The following is a 21445-nucleotide window of genomic DNA, read 5'->3' on the forward strand; positions in this document are numbered from 1 at the left end:
AAAATATATTAATTGATAATTGATTCCATGTGGACCTTTTCTCTACAATTATAGTGTTTGATAAGTTAGCCACAACAAAGTCTTTACTATAAACCACTTTGAAACTAAACATAACATACATCTCTCTCATTTCTCTCCTTTTTTTTGCTCTTATTTCTACATTTTGATGTATCATATATAATATAGTTGCTTAACTATAATCACAAGTATAAGAAGATATATCTACCAAGAAATATATATAATATGGATAATTACCCAGCTCCAATATTAGTGTGTGTGATTTGTAGAAGAAGCCTTTTAATGTTTTCAGAAGTTGCTCAAATTTTCTATGATCTAGTCTCAGTTTTCTCTTCTGCCCTCCTTCAGTTTTCGACGTCGTCGAGAAGATCTGCCGCTCATCATTCTTCCATTACTGTAAGGTTTTCTGGGACATCTAATTTAATGGCTGTTTAATTAGTGTAATTATTAGTTTATTTTTTTTTTAATGATTTATAGTATTTTGTTGTTCAATAATAGAATAAAGCAATTGTATTAATATATAATCATATGGTGTAGTTATGTTTACGGTCAACTAGCTTATTTGAATAAAGTGTTAGAGGTGGTACATACAAGTATACAATCTGTATTTGAATCTCGTCTACATTATATGTCTTTTATAGTTCTCTTTACACCAAATAAAAATGGTTTAGTTATAGATTTTTGCAATAAAACTGGTTTAGTTATAGATTTTTGCATTCAAATTGATGTTAGTGTAATGATAGATTTACTATAGAGGATGGTTCGTTCATTTTTGCTCATGCTAGTGTATGACCAAGATCTATATATATAAGCCTTAACCTTTAATTTCCTTAGAAGTTTGACATATGATAACATTTGTTCATATTTATCGATAATCAAGTTTTTTAAAGCTCAAAAAGAATTCAAAACAGTTAAACTTTACTAAGAATTGATTTGAGTTGATGAACTTAAGATTCATTAGAAAATTAAGATATAATCAGCTTAACAATTTGAATTATAAATTTCCACATGTCAAATAATTTTTGTTTACCAACAAAATTTGAGAAGCAATGAGAGAGCCTTGCGAGGCTACAAGAATGCTTCCTTGTGTGTCCTTCATTATTTGTTTTTTCTTTTTCTTTTTTTTTTTTTTTTTTTTAATTTTTTTTTATAATTCAATAGGTCGAGTTTACATTTTTTTATATTTTCAGCTTATTCAAATACTGTATCTTTTTTAGTATTTAAAATATTTTCTCAAATTGAAAATAATCTATTTACGAGTTGAGAATAGTTATCCTATATTTACAGAATAGAGGGAGAATAACTGACTTATCATATTCGTAGACTACTTTATCTATCATCAATTGATTTTAGGATGAAACTCTACTAGATTTATATATGGTTATATTCTCCTTTGGATAATGGCTCAATCTCAGCCCACTAAAGCTCATATCTTGTGAGGGCGTTTGGTTCACGAAATATAGGTATGAGGTATGGGTTTAGAATGACTAAAACTCATACCATATGTTTGGTTGTCAAAAATATGAATTTCAAACTCATACCTCAAACCCATGAGGTATGGGGTTTAGAAACCTTAGGAGGGAGGTGGGTTTGGCTCATTCCATTCCTTTAGGTATCAAATAGAAGGAGAGAGCAGTGAGATATTCAATTCCTGATTAAACCAAACACACGGTATTAAGTATCAAGTTCCAACCCGATACCACCTTAACCCCATTCCTGATTCCAACCCCATACCACTCTGTGAACCAAACACCCATGGTTGTCTTTGAGCCTATTTCAAATCTAGCAAGTGACAATGACGAAACCAATGATGATGGTAATTGAGGGTCTCAAAGAACTGGAGATGAAAGTGAAGGAGAAAACTACTCCTACCCTTCCTATGAATAGTGTTGGGGAGACAGGGTTGAAATCCGCTCCTCTAGGAGGGCTTTAACCTCAGGCCCAATTTACTTGATTTCAAGAAATTTTTTTCACTATTTTTTCTTTTAATTTGGTTCATTCCCATCTTGTAAGAGGAATTATCGTCCAACTATCTACAAGGTGATTCGATAGAGTACATATATCACTTAATTGGGAGCTCTATTTGGTTCTTGGTATATATGTCTAACCCGGAGTAATGTCCAAAATTTTCGAACTAGAACATCAATTCCATAAGTGCTCAAATTTTCAAAGACAATGTTAACGATAAAGATCATAACCTTCATCTTTGATATTCATAAATCCTTGATGTTCAAGAATTCAAGAATAAATGTTGAAATATCCAAATTCATGTGATGTGAATACTTAGGCTGTTAAATAAGATCAGTTCAGTAAAAATAAGTTCAGTTCAGTAAAATTAATTTCAGTTCAGTAAAAATAATTTCAGTTTAGTAAATATAAGTTCAGTTCAGTAAAATTCAGTTTTCTTAAAGAAGAATTATAATAGAAAATCAGTAAAAATAATTTAAGTTCAGTAAAAATAATTTCAGTTCAGTAAAATTCATTTCAGTTCAGTAAAAATAAGTTCAGTTCAGTAAAAATAATTTCAGTTCAGCAAAATTAAGGTGAATCAAACAGGGTCTAAAAGAGTGGTACGTTCTTAAAGTGTTAAACTGTACTCCTTCGTTCACAAAGTCGTTCTTTTGGCAAATTTATGACTGTCGAGCTAGTTTCAGGCCATATTACGGGTTAAAGAAACGTGCAAGTCTATATACATTACGAGTTCACGACATAAGAGGGTTACATAACTTATACATATAACATTGCTAACACAATTGTGTCAAGGGAAATATTTTTGTACTGCATCAACATTGCGGACGTGGTGTTACTTTCTAGATATAAGCTTCATTATATACTTTTGATCGAGGTGTGATCTTACTTCTTACTATTAGAGTATTAGAGGCTAATACTATCGCAACAGTGACTAACATGGAAAAAAAAAACAATTACTAACATAATACCGAAAAACTATCTAAGGTTCAGAAACAAAAAGAAAATGTTGTTACCGGAAAACAATTACTAACATAATACCGAAAAACTATCTAAGGTTCACAATACGAAACGGTGATTGTATGTTTGTATCAAGCAGAAGCCGAAGCATGCATATGAAATGAGACTAATGGAGAGACAACGAGGTGTTGACTCATCATCGTTCATATTCGTCCTCTACAGAACAAGAGAACTTCAAGCTGTAATTGGATGCTTAGATTTTTTACCAAGAAGCAAGCAATAGATACAACACATTACCAAATGCAATGAACTTTACATATGATATTGACTCGAATTGCATCACTTTTTGCAGCTTGATATCAGATGGCTTCACATCTTAGCCATCACACAATCCATCACGTCCACCAGGTAGTCTGAAAAAACACCCAAAGAGATACAATACGATAAATAACTTCAATCATAAACGAAGTAAACAAAGACTTTGAAAGCAAGTCGTGTCAAACAGGTTTATCGGACAGATACAGGTCGGTGAGTTTTCAGGTGAAAAGTGCATATTTAACCAGCATGCTGTCAAAATTTACAATCATATTTGGTCAGGTACTCAGGTGTTTCTCAGCCAGGTGTGGTTGGGTTCTCGGGTTAGATGCAATTTCACGGAATATTTGACAAGTCAAGTTTGGGTTGGTTTTGCTCAAATTTCCGGGTTTCTTAATAGACATTAGACTATACGATGCTAAAAATGTGCTATAATTGACAACAGCCTGACAAGCATTACTCTAATTTAAGTCGAATGCTACACCTCCCTTTGATCATTTGACGAAATAAAAAATTATATGTAAAAAAAATGGAACAGAAAAGTCGTGATGAGAATGCATTCTTCTGCACATCAGAGCTTTCGTACTAGAGAACGACACATGCAAAACCCTGTTTCATGCCTAAATTTCAAGAAATTAAGTTATACAAGCAATATTATTATAAGAAGGGTGAGCAAGGTTTACCAGCATCATCCTTGGTGAAGCAGAGGGGAGGTGTGATTCTGAATACATTGCCATAAAATCCTCCTTTTCCGACCAATACTCCCATTTCTACAGAGTATATGACAATTTCCGTCAAAAGAAAGCTTATAGCACAGGTTTAAGGCACACAAGGAGAAAGTTTCAGGTAAAATTGAAAACTTAACAAAGGACCACAATATTTACCTTTCATTTGGTCCATCACATGAAAGACCTCATCCTTCGCAGGAATTTTCTTTTCACGATCTTTAACAAGTTCTACCCCTAGCATCAATCCTCTTCCCCTCACATCACCAATCACTACAATAAAAAACAGCAAAGTAGAAAAAATCAGCACATCTTAAAAATAAAATTAAAAATTTTGTTTTATCAGAATCAAGCATGAAACCTACACTCATATTTGTCCATCAGAGCGGTGAGCCGTGTCTTGAGATGAGTACCCACAACATGAGCATTTTCCTGAAGTTTTTCCTTTTCAATCACTTTGAGAACAGCATGTCCTGCAGAAGTGCATACAGGATTTCCACCAAAGGTATTGAAATAACTACGACGAGTCAAGACATTCGCAATCTCAGGGGTGGTAACTACTGCACCAAGGGGAATACCATTTCCAATACCCTGAAAATCCAAAAACAGATAAATAGGTCAAAAGAAGATTTTTTTTCAGAACTTTTAACAACCACCCAAGATAGAGAGTTCCTGGTGTTCTAAAGATCCCAAATCTGCTCGCTTATATTCAGGGGTTAATGTATCCTCACTCTCACAGTTCCTTCTAAGTTGCAACAAAAAATGAATCAATGTAATAGTTCATTGATTCAATTTCCACTACTTCTGCCATAATTCAAACCTTCAAGTATAGTGAAAGAATACATGACTATAAAATAAGCTTGGGAAAACATTCAAATATGTTAAGCATGCGCCTAACAGCCTAACTTTCCTAGGCAGCTTCAATATAAATCACATATACTGTGCTGTAATTAAGTAAAAGGAATTCACCAACCTTTGCCATTGTCACAATGTCAGGGACAACTCCATGAGACTCAAAACCCCAAAAGTGGCTTCCAGTGCGAGCAAATCCAGCTTGTACTTCATCAGCAATAAAAAGGCCTCCAGCTTTCTTCACAATGTCATGCACAGAAGAAAGGTAGCCAGGGGCCAATTCGATAATTCCTCCAACTCCCTGCCACACAAATAAGATTATTAATTAGAATGACTGATTAATGTTCCCAAAAAGAACACCATGTGCATTCTTATGGAAGAAGATACTGACCTGAATAGCTTCGCAAATGAAAGCTGCGACATGACCAGATGTACCAAATTGGATGATATCCTGAACATCCTTTGCATACATCTCTCCATCTGCTCCAAACAGGCCTCTATAAGGATCTGGATTCATGGCATGATGGACTCCGCTCTGTAACAGGTTCAGCTATTAGCAAACTTTTTACTCCATTGAAGAATCCTAAGAATATGGTAAATTGATTTCCTTTCTTAAAGAAACAAAGCTTATATCATTCGAAAACAGAATACAGGGAAGAGAGTAAACAGCTTAAAAAATGCATAAAGTCAGATAGTTCTGTTTGTAAGTATTACTTCAAAAATTCTGCTAGATTCTCAAAAGCAAAGAAGCCTTCCGCTACAGAAATTTTGCTACATTCCCACGTGCTTTTCACTGACTGATTGTTGAGCACTCCAGCAACTTTAAGCAAAGCTAGCAAGAAAAATACACAAATAGTGCTTCCACTAGATAGCAATCTATTGCATTGATTTTGAGAATTCTGCTCTCTACTGTGAATGTCCAAAGAGTTTACTTTATAGTTTATACCTAGATACCAGCTCAAATTTCTGTGAATATCTCGGTAGAATTCAACAAAAAGAGTGAAGCACAGCCATTATGAGTACTTTTCTCAGCCTTAGAAATTGACAGGTATCTAATAACAGAGTGCTCGTTCTATCAAGATCATCCAGGAACAGGAAAGACTAAATCCTTTTACGATCCAAGCAAGTCAAAACTCAAGAACAGGATTCATGGTGCAATCAGCTCAACAAAAAACAGGTTAAGAGACTCAAACATGAGCAATCTTTTAGCTGCAATAGCAGTGGAGCCTTATACCTGAGTGACATTGAACTTCCAATTGGACTGAGCAGTTGCACCCATAGTTCCAGCTGCATTTCCATGGTAGGCGTTTCTCACAGAGATAACATCCTGGCACCCAGTGTACAGCCTTGCCATCATCAAAGCCAACTCATTTGCTTCTGTTCCGGAGTTTGTGAAGAACACAACCTACAGCACGTAAATTAAATCCATAAGTTAAAGAGTAAGACCCAAAAAACCACTCTACAAAAGCAACCATATAGTGTACAAATAAATTTAAGCAACATGGAAGAGTTCCCTCTAAGGGCCTGCTCACATTTACTTAATTTCAGTTCAGTTCAGTTCAGTTCAGCTCGGCTCCAATCAGTTCAGTTCAGTTCCAATCAGTTCAGTTCAGTTCAGTTCAGCTCTTAATTTCCCTCTCTCATAAAATATTCATTTCAGTTCAGTTCAGTTCAGCTCCAATCAGTTCAGTTCAGTAAATGTGAACAGGCCCTAACTTAGAAAAACCAGAAAAATTCGTACATCCTATATATAGTAAATAATTAACATGGAAATAGAGATGGAAACTACTTTGTAAGAAAGATGCCAAGCAAAAGCATGCAAGCAAATTATGTCCATTTTTCACATCATAAATGATCACTATCATTAACTTGTTCATCTTATCCAATCAAGGCTCTAAAAAAGGCATAAACAGCTTTGCAACTCTAGGGAATAAGGATAAGGATGAATAGCTGACATTCTAATCTTCTATAAGTTGAGGAAGACTTGTGAGAGAATTGAAATGCTATAATGATATAGTACACAAATAATAAATGAACAATAATAGAGTCCGAAATTTCAAGCAAAATAATATGGCAGTCAAACTATGTCACAACACACCCACCCCCCACCCACCATCCACATACAAAAGCAATATCAAAGCCTTAATCCCAATGATGAGGCCGGCTACATGAACCAAAAAAAACTCTCTCTTGTAGTCATCATTTAAGATCCTCTCACTGTATGCCATTCTACCAAGTGATATGTTCCTTGGTTCTTGTAAGTCCAATTTTTCCGTACCTTCTTCCCCATCCAAAATAAATAGAAAAATCGGAAAACAAAAAACGTTACCAAAAGGAGTTGCACCAAGTCACCAACAACAACAAAAAAATGATCCCACCAAGCTAAGAGACAGGTTCTTTGTTGTATGCTTTACACGTCCAATAACAAACAAATGTTTCCCATACAAGTAACAACTAGTGAAAAGACTATAACATAGGACAAGCACAAAGTCACTTTCTTTTTCTATAATCATAAGTACTCAAATAAAGCATAAAACCAACAAGTGGAGTAACACCTAACAAGAGTTGATAGAGTTGAAAAGGAAATGACGTACTTTAAGATCACCCGGCAATTTAGAAGCCAAAGCCTCAGCAAAATCAGCAACAGCAGAGTTCAAGTACAAGATTGTAGAGTGCTGTAAACGCTGTGTTTGCTTCACAATGGCATCAACCACATCGGGGTGGCAATGACCACAACACACGGTTGCGATCCCCCCGAATGCATCCAAGTATCTCCTCCCTTTGTCATCATACAGATACTGCATTCTCCCATCTACCACGTTCAGCTGCCACACCCACCAACAAAAAACAAAATAATTACATAAATATTAATTAAAAAAAAGTAGATACATCCGCCCAAATCATAATGAATAAACTACGTGCCAAATTATATAATTTACACAAACTTGGAAAACAAAAATCATAGTCACCTTACAATCAATACAAATCTCGTATAAACCCGGTCCACAATATCTGTGACATATTGTACTATGTACATAAGTTACTATCCATATTTTAATACTTTGAGATTCCCATTTTAAAATCGGACATATGAACACATATCGACCATAAACGGGTGCACATTAAGCTTATAATGAACCTAGCACCCATTATGATTTATGGCCATTATTGAATAATTGATCAATCAATTTCTCATTTTGACAAAAATATTAATCATAATAAAATCAATAATATGTTTTTTTTTTTTAATGACAAACAAACATTTTATTTCTTAATCACAACCATCAAATCATCAATCAATAATTCACACTATTCAGTGTATAAACTAGTACTACGTATAAGATTGATATGATTCTTCTATATTATTAGTTATTTGTTTCCTTTTAAATTTTACCATAAGTCAATAATGCATAACTTGATTATATAAGGAGAAAAATCACTAATATAAGTAATATTAATATCAAATCATACAATCAAATAATAAATTTACATACTTTCAGAATTCAGGAACATTAATTTACACTATATGTAGTACAATAAAACTACATCACTGGTTATAAAAATTAAGAATAACACGAATGCATTAATAAAAACAGATATTACTAACAATCAAATTAATCAAAATAATTCTAATGAATAGTATTAATCAATCAATAATTAATTAAAATAAAAAACTTACAGGATTATTAAAGAAGGTGAACATAGAAGGGCTAAGAAACTCCTTGCGCTTCTCAAGGATCTCAGCGGCGGAAGGTCCGGTGTACGGCGGTGGTGTATAATCAAAAGCCGGCATCTTTGGCAGTATGACGTCATTTTCCGACGAGCTGACGTCAACCTTTGCCGTTGCTGCCGCCTGAGAGGCAACAAAACGACGTCCTCTGCCATTTTTAACGGCGGTTATTAACGCCCTCCTCATTTCCAAAGATTTAACCTTTTGATTTGTGGGGTTTTTATTAAAGATGGTTTTTTTTTTTTTTTTTTTGGTTAAGTGTAATTCCGAAGAAGTAGGACTGAAAAATATGAATTAGAATTATAAAAAAAAAAAAATGTGATATGAAATTATAAGGTTTTTGTTGTTTATATAGGAGAGAGAGAGAGAGTGAGATAGAAGGGAATTAATGACGTGTACGTCATTTGATTTTTTACTTTTATTTTTATTAAAAAAAATAACATTTTCTCCATAGTTGGGGTTTTTTTTTGTTTTTTGTTTTTTTGGGGTTTCTAATTTTAGTAGATTAAAGAATGTAAACGTAAAATTGGAATTTATTTAATTAATATTGGTATTGCTTCGTAAAAAGGACATTTGGGAAAAAAGGAAAAAGAAAAAACGTCTTGGTTAAATTACGAAAGTAACTCGTAATTTTGACCAACTAAAAAATGGTTTGAAATGATTTTTAGATTGAATTATAATACACTAATACGAGAATTGAATAATATTTAAGGTTTTAATTGTTAATACGAGTACAAGAAAAATCCAAGTTTAAATTACGACTAAAATAAATTCTAATAAGTCAAGATAAGTTTAAAGAAGTTTTGATAAAATAAGATAAGTAAAGATATAAGTGATAGTTAAGTGAATAAATCAAGAATACGACCTATTGTTTGTAGCTAACAGATGATTATCATATATCAACATAAAGAAAACAGGAGTTTGTTAGAGCTTGGTAGTATTAGAAATGAACAATTAAGAAATTTGATAGTACAAGAGACAATAGAAATTAGAAGGTGCAAAAATCCTTCAAGCAAATTACTTAAAGATTATAAAACCCACCCAAATAGTTGTATTGATTTCAAGCATGGAGAATAGTTGTATTGATTTCAATTAGTGTTTATTGCTCTCGTAAATTTTCAGTTTAAAGCACAAGAGTTACAAGCACAAGAACTCAAGCTTTCAATGTACCTCCAAATGAATATTTATACCCTAACATTTTGGGTTACCACAGACAATTCATAGTAAAACAATATCTTAAAATAAACTTTCACCTTCCGCTTAAATCATCTCAATACTCAAAGTAGTTTGAGAGATATGCCCAGTTAAAATTGAAACAACCAAATCTTCTGTTTAACACTAGTAATTCATCCATTAGTTTATGTGCAATTTTCAATTGATTCTCTGAGTCATACTCCAACAATTTATTCCCTAAAAAAAATAAAAAATTCCAACAATTAATGATATTAGAGGGTTTATTGGCATATTGCATATTCTGATATTCCCAATTCAACTTCCTAGTCGGATGATTGTCCCAATTTTTGAAAAAAAAAAAAAAATACTCGTATTTATTTCTTTTCCTTATTATTTGGATTTGAACACATGGAAAAAATGGAGTCATTTTCAAGTCGACATCAAGATAGCCATGCCACGTGTACGATCAAATCAACATAATAGAATAAGTGACATAAATCATACCATCAACTTTTTTCGCTAGAAGCGACAATGTTTCGATATAGACCGAATATATATGTCTAGATTGTCTACAATCTAATACTTCGTATCTATCTATAATTAATACTAAAGTAGCAACTGATATCATCTTTTTTTAAAAGTTGTACACGTGGCGCTATTTTATTGAAAGATTTCCCGCTTAAAATCCTATTTATTTTTTTTTTTTGAAAAAAAAATGCTATTTGATTTTAAACAGATATGTAGTAGCTATTATTTAGGTAATTAATTTAAAATAAGTACTTCCTCCGTTTTCTTTTACTTGCAACACACCTTTTAAGCACGCAGTTTTAGGATATGATTAGTGAGGGTAAACGAGAGATTTTATCAATATAATTTTTACACAAAAATTAGAATAGGGTTAAGTATCATTTGTAAAAATTATAATGAAAAATTTGTCCGTTTACATTACATAAACCCGACCTCAAAACACGTGCCACAAGGCTGTGTTGCAAGTAAAAGAAAACGGAGGAAGTACATATTATTTTGGTAATTTATGTTCATATCAGGTTGTTAGAGTCTTTATAGGAGTTGTTAGCATAATTAAAGGTCAATTAAATTGAACTTATGAATATTGTAAACTCAAAAAAAAAATTACAAAAATCCCAAGATATATTACTGGTAAATCCGTGCATTGCACAAGCACTAATCTAGTATATATAAAGGGAAGTTTTTTCCCGAGATTTTAGAGCGCCACGTAGTATTTTTATTTTTTAAAAATTATTAAGGCGCCACATAGGATTAATACTTTTAAAACGCTACTATAGGATTATGCCACCTAAGATAAGTTAACGTGCCACGTAGGATTATAAATTATAGTTATATCCAATAAATAATTCAAGTGCCACATAAGCATAATTGACCAATGAGATTTTAATAGCTACATTAATTAAATACAAAATATTATCTTTTGAGATTAGGAATTTTATCTAATATTTAAAACAAATACGGAGAAAATGATATATTACGTACAACTAATAAAATAACAAATGTAATCACATAAATATGAAAAATATTTTTTTTAAAAAAAAAAAAATAGATCGACCCGTGCAAAAAAATTATTTTTCATAATAGTTTTACGTAATATATCATTTTCTCCGTATCTGTTTTAAAATATTAGATAAAATTCCTAATCTCAAAAGATAATATTTCGTATTTAATTAATGTAACCATTAAAATCTCATTGGTCAATTATGCTTATGTGGCACTTGAATTATTTATTAGATATAACTATAATTTATTAATTTATAATCCTACATGGCATGTTAACTAAGATTTGGTACAAATATGGAGCAAATTTTATTAAGGTAGAGAATGCAATATTAAAAGGAAAATTCCTTATTGGTGCCTTGATAATTAAACTGTTTTCCACTTTAGTACATACTTCCTCCGTTCTTTATTACTTGACCTATATTCCTTTTTGGGAAGTTTCTTTTTACTTGACCTGTTTCCTTTTATGGCAAATACAAAATTATACTTTTACTTATTTACCCTCATGACCATTTCAACCATAATAGAACACTTTACTTTTTAACCTTTTATATCTTCCTCTCTTACCTCAGTCAACACTCCCCCCTCATTCCTCCTCCACCACCATCACATCCTCCCTCTTTTCTCTACTGTATCCATGGCAGCCACCACAAACCACCAACTCACTTTTTTTTTTTGAAACACCACCACAAGTCCACAACATTTATAGCCTATGAAACAGAACCGAGTTCGGGCACAATTTCTCGGTCCGATTCGCTGCCGCCTTTTCGAAATCGATTCTTATCCTCCCAAAGCTTCTTTCTCAAATGAAATGCAGTAATTGCAGATTTATGCAACCCAAATTCTTCCGCAAAGTTTACCAAGAGCCCAAAACCGAGGCTAAGATGGTTGAATTTGGCCGCCAATTCTAGATCTAAAACAAAAACAACCAAATTCAACCTTCATAGCCTTAATTTTGGATCTCAATTTCTTAAATGTTGTTCGGATGACGGTGATCGGATTATGGGTATTTTCTTTCTCTTTCTCTTTTGTTGCCTTTATTTCGGTGGTGGTATGTACAAAGGGTACGATCTATAACCACCACAACCAAATCGAGTTTCAATCTTTCAATTTCTTTAAACTTACTCATGTATGTGATGGTGGGGTACTGGGGTATGGTGGTGGCGGCCTGAACGGGGGTGGTGAAGGGTAGTGTTTGTGGTAAAGTGGTGGTTGTGGTGTGGTGTAGGCGGTTTTGGTGGTGAAGGGAGCTTTGTGGTGACTGTTGAGATGTACTCCGTAGTACTGTATGTGTGGGTGGAGGGGAAGGGTGGGATTGGAGGGGTAATTTGGTCCTTTAACCTTTATTCTTACTCTGCCTTAAAACTTGTGCCTATTTACAATAGGTCAAGTAATAAAAAACAGAGGAAGTAGCTTATTAGTATGATGCTATTAAATTTAGGGAAATTCCCAATGGTAACCCCCAACTTTTGCTACGCACCAATGGTAACCCTCTTGAAAATTAGCTATACAAAATGATCTTAGTTAAGATTTTCATCTCACTCATAACCTTATTTCATTAAATAGTTGATTAAAATTAACTATAGTTAGATTTTTTTCAAAAAAAAAAAAAAAAAAAAATAAAAATAAAATTAATTCAACCACCATAAACCAGCCATCCCAATTAGCCAGCCACCATCTCCCTTTCCGGCGACCACGACCACCCCCAAACCACCGGACCCAAACCGCGACCACGACCACCCTAGTCGAACACAGAACCCCGACAACCCAGCCCTCCTAGATCGCCGAACTTAGAACCCCAACCACCCCAGATCACCGAGCCAAGCCACGATCACCCCAGACCACCAACAGACCACCGATCCTCCCTCTCTCTCTTTCTTCTCCGCCCTCTCCTCCATTCTCTCTCTCTTCACCTTCCGCCTTCTCCGATCCCGCCCATATTCGAAACCTCAAACCCTAAACCCGCCGCCCCTCCTCGACCAAAACGGCCACAGGAGAGAGAAGGTTGCGAGGTTAGGGTTTGGGTCTAGGCGTAGGAAGGGGGGAGGCAATTGTTCGGTGGTTCAGGTGGTTGATTCAGCGGTTTCGGTGGCTCTGGTGAGGTCCCGGTGAGGTTGGAGGTGGGCTGGCTAGGTCTGGTGAGGGATGAGGGTGGAGGTGGTGGTTAGGTTGGTGTTTTTTTTTTTGATTTTTTTTTTTTACAAAGCTAACCATAGTAAACTTTTTTTTAACTACATAACACTCATTAATGTCATAAGTGAGATGAAATTCTTAATTGAGGTCATTTTGTATAATAAAAAAAAGAGGAGGTTACCATTGGGAATTTCCCTTAAATTTATGAAGACCATTAATGAGTTACGTGCCTTTTCATTCATTGGCTGACACATATATATGAAACTCTTACATTGTCGCATACTTTGAATGACTGAATGACTAAATGACAAATATTAATGCAAAACTAGTGTTAGGCCCGGACGATGCCCCAAACCATTGCATTATTTTCATGATAAAAATCTTTATTAATATTTAATTCTTATTGAATGACATGTATTATGGTAATAGCTTAGTGGCTAACACGTTGGAGTTTAAACTTGAGGTCATGCGTTCAAATCTTGTAAAAACCATATTTTTAGACATGGGGTCAAAATCGGATTAAATGAGGAGAGCGCCACGTGGCACCTTAACTTCTTTAAGAACACCTTTTTAGATCTCTTGAAACAATATCTTTATGGAAGGATGATATGATTTCTCTAACCTTAGTATTTAAGTCTCCACAATCCGAGTAAGATCCTAATAGCCTCTCATAAAATTTTAAGATTAATTAAGGAGATTGAGTATTTCAAACCTACCAAGAAGATTTGATCACAAAATTGTGTCCATCAAATTAATTTGGGGTTATATAGAGTTTATGTCTTGACCTACAGTCCTAGAATCATGATCTATACCATTAACTCAGGATGAGAATCATTAGATGTTTCCCAATCTACCTCACCACCTTTCTAATTAACCAAATTTGTGAAATTAGATGTTTTTGTAAAACTTTTGTTTCACTTTGTATATTGGCAAAAATTAGTAATTAGTTATTTCTATTTTCATCAAATTGATTTGTGCCCCTTTACCAAAAGCATAGGCTATCCAATTCCATGTTAGCTAATCACACATAATCCCTATAGATGAACACATCCCTTACTTTAGGTCTTTTCTAAAGTATTTAGGCCCAAGTTAGGTGAAATTAAAATATCTTTATTAATTGGGTATATCGATCGAGGCTTAATATAATGCTGTGCTAATATAAATTAAATAGATAACGGTTAATGTCCGCGGTCCACCCAGCACTCACCAACAAAGTGTTGACATATTGGTAAGGAATGAACTTTCTAAGAGGTTGGGGGTTCAATTACTATTAGAAACACTTTTAAGGGTGGAGATCTCCCTTATTCTTCCTCGCCTACTAATCTTGGTTCAGTTAACCAGTGAAAGATTTTGAATCGGGACCGTTTAATTTTTCTTAACATTCAATGTCCTTCAACTTTGTTTCATAATATAAGTGGTCATTCCAATTCACTTGCTTTATTTTTCTTTCCAAAAACTCTATGCAAGTGACTATGACTCTATGAGGTTGTTAAATTGTGACAAAGGACATAGACAGATTCCATCAACATTTCTCAAGACAACACCACTAGTTGTCGACAAATGATTGCATGAACCATCAACTTTTAACTTGATGACACCATGAGAAGGATTTGTTAATGAGTACTAATTGTAAGCAAGAACAATGAATGATTGATTGTTAAAAAGGATACATTCATTTTGAAAAGAATATAGACTAATTTTAGAATAAGATTCACTAGTTATTCTAAGGAAAAAAATAATGGTTATTTGCTAGACATGTCCAATTTTGATACCAAAGAAATCGTAATATGCCTGGTTACTTTGTTTTTTTATGGACATCTAGCTACTCCACCAAATAGCTAAGACATATAGTATAATATACGAAGCTATCTTATCTTGACATTGTTATGATGCCAATTATACGTGGATTGATAGATTGATGTGAATGAATACTATAACACTATGTATATTGTTTATTATTTTGGCATATTAATATGTAAGTTTAATTTGATCTTTAATTAGCTTAAAGATTACGTAATGGGGCAAGCAATCAAGCGATATAACTAAATGTTGTACTTGTGATTAGGTTAACTAAATATTGGTTTTCCATTGCTCCATTGAAAACATAAAACACAATTTGCAAATTAATAATGGATTGGATTGGAACATTAAGACATGATGACTTTGAGTTTGAGATCAACAAAATCAACTCAAAACTATAGTATTTAAAGTGCATTATTTGATGAAGGAGCCCCAATTAATCTATTAGATTAACAGGGTTTGCTGATCTAGTGATCTTACTGTAATATTGATGAACATTGATATGGTGACGGCTTAGTTTTTAGCATTATTACTTGTTGAATCAGATTTAAGGACACCAACATCATTAACTCCATCTTCTTTATCTCGCCTTAACTCCATTGAAGGAATTCAAGCTTTCCTCCACTTTATCATCTTCATCCCCATCTAATGTGAGTAAAAATGAAAGTGTTCAAATTATAAAGAGACGGAGAAAATAATGACTAAAAATGATATTGAATTTAACTTCATCTATTTTATAAAGTAAATAATTGTTAACTAAGTGATGTATTTTGATTTTAATGTAATCCAAGGAAGTAATAATTAGGGGTCGTTTGGTTGGGTTAATAATCAAAGGGAAAGGGAATTTGTTGATGTTTGTTTGTCACTTTCAATCATTCCCTTTACCCATTTTTATTTTTGAGTTTACCCAAATTTACTCTACATTAATTCCCCACCCCCCTAGCCTTTTCCATTCCCTTTCCTTATCCACCATGCCTACACCAACAATCACCCTTCTACCCTACCCCCACCGCCCAGCCACCACCCATCCACCTCGTCGCCCTCCCCCCGGCCATCGTCGTTCATTCTCCGCCACTCGCCGACCTCCGGTAAGCTCGCATCTCCCTAAAAAATCTTCCCGACCCCTTATCGGAACTCACTGCTTCTGTTCGCACCTCCCCCATCCATCGCCGAAGGTTGTTACACCTCCCCCATCCCTCGAAAACCTTCCCCGACCCCTCATCGGCCATCGCTGCCCCTGTTTCGATTGAACGAAGTTTGAATTGAAGAAAGACGAGAAATTGTTGGATTTCTTAATTGGGGTTTTCTGGGGTTTCTTAATTGGATTTCTTAATTAGGGCTTGTTCACATTTATTGAACTGAACTGAACTGATTGGAGCTAATTTGAATTGAAATGATTAAAGCTGAACTGAACTGAATTGAATTTAGCTGAAATGAATTTTTTATAAGAGAAAGAAATTAGGAGCTGAACTGAAATGAGCTAAACTGAATTGATTGGAGCTGAGCTGAACTGATTGGAGCTGAACTGAACTGAAATTAAGTAAATATGAACAGGCCCTTAGGGTTTGTGAACTTAGAATTGACGGCAATGGCTAGTTAAGAGGAGAAAGAAAGGTGAAAGGGATCGAATTAAGGCTTGAAGGGTTTTATGCGACGGGCTTCAGGGAATCTGACAAGGTGGTGGCTGGCAATAAGGTGGCTTGAGAATCGGGAAAGTGAAAGAAAAGGGGGTTATGTTGTGGTGTTGGTGGTGATGCAGTGGCGATGGTGATTCCCTTTGTTTTTTTAAACAAACAACACACTACATGGAATGGTTTTTCATTCCATTCTCTTTCATTCCCTTTGTTCATTCCATTCCGTTTACCTTGTGCTAACCAAACAGCCCCTTATTGAATTTAACTTCATCTAGTGCAAGACCTTGGTTAAAAGGGGGGGGGGGGGGGAAACAAGAATGTATGTAATATAGGAAGTGGCTTTTCACATTTTGTAAGCCCAAATCGAAGAAAGTGGCTTTTCACTTTTTGTAAGCCCAAACTGAAGAACGTAGCTTTGCCATTTATATTATAAACCCACATTAAAGGAAGTAGGTTTGCCCAATGGACTGTCCCTAAAGTTAGCCTTGATCCTTATTGCCATTAGTTGAGCACTTATAACTTTTTATGCCATATACTTGAAGTTTAAGTTTTTGCAGAAACCCAAATAAAATCTGATTGCTATTGTGGCTGAGTAAACTTATGGGTCATGATTACTGATACTGAAAGTTTTTTCAACATTGCTTAAATGCAATTATTAGTGGTAACATTAGATCTAGTCAATTCGAGTCGGGTCATGTCAGATCTATTGATGATGAAAAATTTATGATCGATTTAATAATAGTCCTCCTAACTTTTGGTATGGGCCAATATCACCTCGGGTACAAATCATGTTATCTAGTTTCGGGTATAATTTGAGTACTAGTCAGTTTTTTCAAATCTAAAGGCATTTACAAAAGGAACTTATTTTTATTTTTTTTTTTAATTAGAAAGAACATAAATACATACAGGAGTTAACTAACTTAACTGTGATCATCAAAGGAGGCAACTTCAGTATTGTCTAAAAGTCAGATTAACCCTGCCAGGGCGAAGCTTGGTTTCTTCCAATAAGAAACGAGGAGCAGAATCCGGTATGATGGAGGCAACACCGTGAAAAACATGCCTTGATTGACCGCCAAATATCAAAACATCTCCTGATTCTAATATCAGAGTTTCTGCCTTGCTTGGATCCCTTTGATCTCCATACAAGAACTCGGCTGAATCTCCCACCGAGAAAGAAACTACTGGTAGTCCTTTGTTAAGAGACTCTGCACTCTCGTCTCGATCCTGAACAAAATAAAAGATAACGATATAGAAATCACACTTGAGATGAACAATACCAAACAAGAGAATCTGAGAAAGCTATAATGGTCCTTTTAGCTGAACATATTAGCACTTATCACAGATTAGTCCTATGTTCCTCCACCCTTTCAAAAAGGGGTCCTTACATCTTAACTGCATGCTATAAAATGTTTCAAGACATTTCAATTTCAAGTAATTTAAAAAAAAAGCTTTCATTTCAAGTTCTGTATGTTTAAGTGAATACCAATCAGATGTAGCCGGTTAACTAATTCAATGGCTTAAATCTCAGAACTGTATATTAGCACAGCATGCCAGTTAGCAATGAATAACAGCATCGTGATTATAATACTAGCAGCGACAGTTCAGAAATTATTTTGAGTGTGCTAGCAGGGTAAATTGATAGTTGAACCAGTATATAACTGCACATATACCTGATGCAGACCAAGCCTTCCTGTCTCAGAGTAAAAGTTGACTATGCAAATATCTGGATTCATCTGCGGAAGGATGTCTTCAGCATCGGAAACATCAGAATCTTTACTTATGAGAGCAAGTGAATCTAGCATAGCTCTATCAACCAACTCATGGAACTCAAAGGGAATACGAGGTGGCTTAGACTTATCTATTCGTCTTCTATTCTGATACTTCCTTGTCTGAGGATCCCAATCAAGACCAAGGCACATCATATGCAGTCGGAGTTTTGCTCCATATTTGTAACCAGGTTGATAGAACCCCCCAGGACCAATGCCAAGTTCCCTACATTTCCTTACTATAGAAACCTGGCACAGTACACAGAATGAGAGTTAAAACTAAGGAACCAAAATGGACATACAAAACAATAAAACAGGCGCGAGATTTGTAGGTGGAATTAGATCATATTCATTCAGAGTTCAGCCCCTTAAAACAGATTCATATATGGTGCATTCAATAATTTAACAGTAACAATACGATTTAATTTGAAACTTAGCAAACAGGGTTTTCAAGTGTTGTTTATCTAATAATATGAGAGGTACCAAATAAACAATATGGAAGAATTTGAAAGTAGAACATGTAATTAAGTTACAAGTGCTGAGCCGATATGGAGCTTGATATGGTTCTTAGCTAGTGAGCTACTGAATCTTTACTCCACCTTAAAGACTTCTGTTTGTGCTTAACACTGACATAATTAATCTTAGTAGAAATTTAGATGCTTCATTTCAAGCCTAAAACACGCAAATATTTAGAAATAGTATAGTCTAAGGACATATTGTAAAATTGTAACACATATACTCCATATGATATATTTGTTGAATGCTAATACAGTCTCCTTAAAATGTAGTTGAAATGATGGGGGTTTCGAGAAAGTTTTCAAGTACAACAAGGTCTAGTAAATCACCTGTTCACTATTGGAGATGTAACTCTTCAACAAGACCATCCCAGGCCTCAGCACTCTTTCCCTAGGCTCCTCATCTAGCTTATCCATCTCAGGCTCTTTTGCTTCATCCATAAAGTCTAGAGGCTGTCTCAGAAACATAGAATCATCAACTTGAGGCTGGCAGATGTCGAATATTTCAGCAGGACCACATCTCATGTTCTTGGAATATTTATTCCTAGTACTACCACCATCTTTCAGATTATGTTTGATGGATTTTGGCTTCTTGGACTGTGGTTGCTCACAACGCTTTCCAAAACTTTTCGGCAAAGAGTGTTCCTCCAATATGTTTGAACACTCTACATCATGCGAATAATTACTCTCTTTCATGGATCCCTCTCCTGAGTCATCACAACCAGAACTTAAAGATGGCAAATAACATGTATTTTCACGATCAACATCTCCAACAGGAAGATGCTGAGGTTGCTCTGAACAAGAAACTGACATCTCCAAACTAGAAGTTGTAGCCTGTGGAGCCACATTCGTAACAGGAGGCTGGTCGTGAGTTCTAGATAAGGAACCACTTGTGATGTTATTTGTAGCCATAGCTGAGGCATTAGGGCGCCGCTGCTGGCTGGTATTTAGACCCAGATGTTTCAAAAGAGCGGCTTTACTACCACTTGATATTCCCCTATATACTGTTTTCTTGTTGACAGGGGCTTCTTGATTGCCAATAGAAGTGTCATTGCTTGTATTCAACTCAACCTGCTAATCATCAATCCAATTTTATTATTATGATTAATTTGAAAGTACTTATTTTCCAATGAACAACCTTCAATCCAAAATTTCCTACTGAAAGATTGAGACATAGATACTTTATCACTAGTACTTATGTTCATTACATAAGCAAATTACAATACTACAAGTACATATGAACATATCATTCTTAGTGTTGCATATAATTAATATATACATTCCCAATACTCCGTATTAATTTAGGAATGCACACAACTTCGGCTAATATTATCACTTTTACCTAGTTATAGTTGTACCTCGTGCATGGTATTACTAAGATTATTTCTTTGCTCATGTTCTCGTACATTTGTACCTTGTGAGCAAATGGGCAGAAAATGACCTTGGGTTGTACCTTTCAACCGGTTTTACAATTAAGATCCTCCAAGGAAAAACCGAGAATTAAACATAGTACTTTCAATAGAACAAAATTATGATCTCCAAGAAAGTAGAAGCTACTTTAAGCATTAATAGTTCCCCAATTCTCTATCATAAATTTGAGACCCAACCCAATTATTTCATCAATTCAAAAGTTTCAATCAAGTTATAAGCTAATTGCCATAATTTGATAAAAAAAAAATGTGTTTTGAGTGTCAATTTGAACCAATTTTTATACTTAAAAAACAAATGTTTATGAATAAATGTATAATTTCTCAATTCTCATATACATTAGGATATATCATTAATAATCAAAAACCCATAAAATAGGTTTTTCTTTTTTGGAGCAATTTTAATCTGAACTAACAACAAAATTAGTATGAAATTCTTCAAATATCTCAAAATTATGCACCCAAGAACAAGAAGATAAATTAAACAAATTTAACCAAAATTAAAATAGTTGAAAGTTAAAGAGTTGCGAAAAAGCGAAAGCAACTTACATGGGTCATGGTTCTACACATGTACGGAAACACGAGTACGGAACGGAAGACAGGTAGTCGCTGAAGCATAATACGGTGCCGTTTTAATGGGAAGTCGGTAGAACTACTTATTTTTATTTTTTTTTTGAGAAAACGGCAGAACTACTTTAATGGGTACTTGAAAGTTCAAAGTGTTCAAACAGTCAAACTTCAATTTTAATTTTGTTTGGAATTTTAGTGCACAAAATTTTTGGGTAGAAGTAAATGGGCCTTGTTTATGTATTCAGTATGTTTTTACTTGGGCTACTGATCTCATTATAATCCAATTGCTAAGATGTAAACTCATAATAATTCTTATGTTGAGGCCCTGTTTG

At 34.4% G+C, this 21445-nt stretch overlaps 2 protein-coding genes across 3 annotated transcripts; both read right to left on the minus strand.

The window, feature by feature from the left end:
• Positions 1-2974: 2974 nt before the first annotated feature.
• LOC145616586 (alanine--glyoxylate aminotransferase 2 homolog 3, mitochondrial-like) lies at positions 2975-8833 on the minus strand. Its single transcript, XM_081671339.1, has 9 exons — positions 8518-8833; positions 7433-7663; positions 6073-6243; positions 5230-5373; positions 4960-5139; positions 4352-4577; positions 4146-4259; positions 3945-4031; positions 2975-3359 (listed from the first exon to the last, which is right to left on the minus strand). Exons 1-9 carry the CDS (start codon positions 8752-8754, stop codon positions 3316-3318), a joined length of 1434 nt encoding a protein of 477 aa, XP_081527465.1. The 5' UTR covers positions 8755-8833; the 3' UTR covers positions 2975-3315.
• Positions 8834-17604: 8771 nt separating this feature from the next.
• LOC145618089 (DNA N(6)-methyladenine demethylase ALKBH1D-like) lies at positions 17605-21237 on the minus strand. 2 transcript variants are annotated; one of them, XM_081672873.1, is made up of 4 exons: positions 21093-21237; positions 19447-20187; positions 18506-18850; positions 17605-18059 (listed from the first exon to the last, which is right to left on the minus strand). In XM_081672873.1, exons 1-4 carry the CDS (start codon positions 21159-21161, stop codon positions 17784-17786), a joined length of 1431 nt encoding a protein of 476 aa, XP_081528999.1. In that variant the 5' UTR covers positions 21162-21237; the 3' UTR covers positions 17605-17783. The 2 variants fall into 2 exon arrangements, with proteins under 2 accessions (XP_081528999.1, XP_081528998.1); XM_081672872.1 differs by having other exon boundaries at positions 19447-20190.
• Between the last annotated feature and the right edge of the window lie 208 nt (positions 21238-21445).

This window comes from Chenopodium album, chromosome 26 (assembly GCF_948465745.1).
Source record: "Chenopodium album chromosome 26, dcCheAlbu1.1, whole genome shotgun sequence".
Lineage (NCBI taxonomy): Eukaryota > Viridiplantae > Streptophyta > Magnoliopsida > Caryophyllales > Amaranthaceae > Chenopodium > Chenopodium album.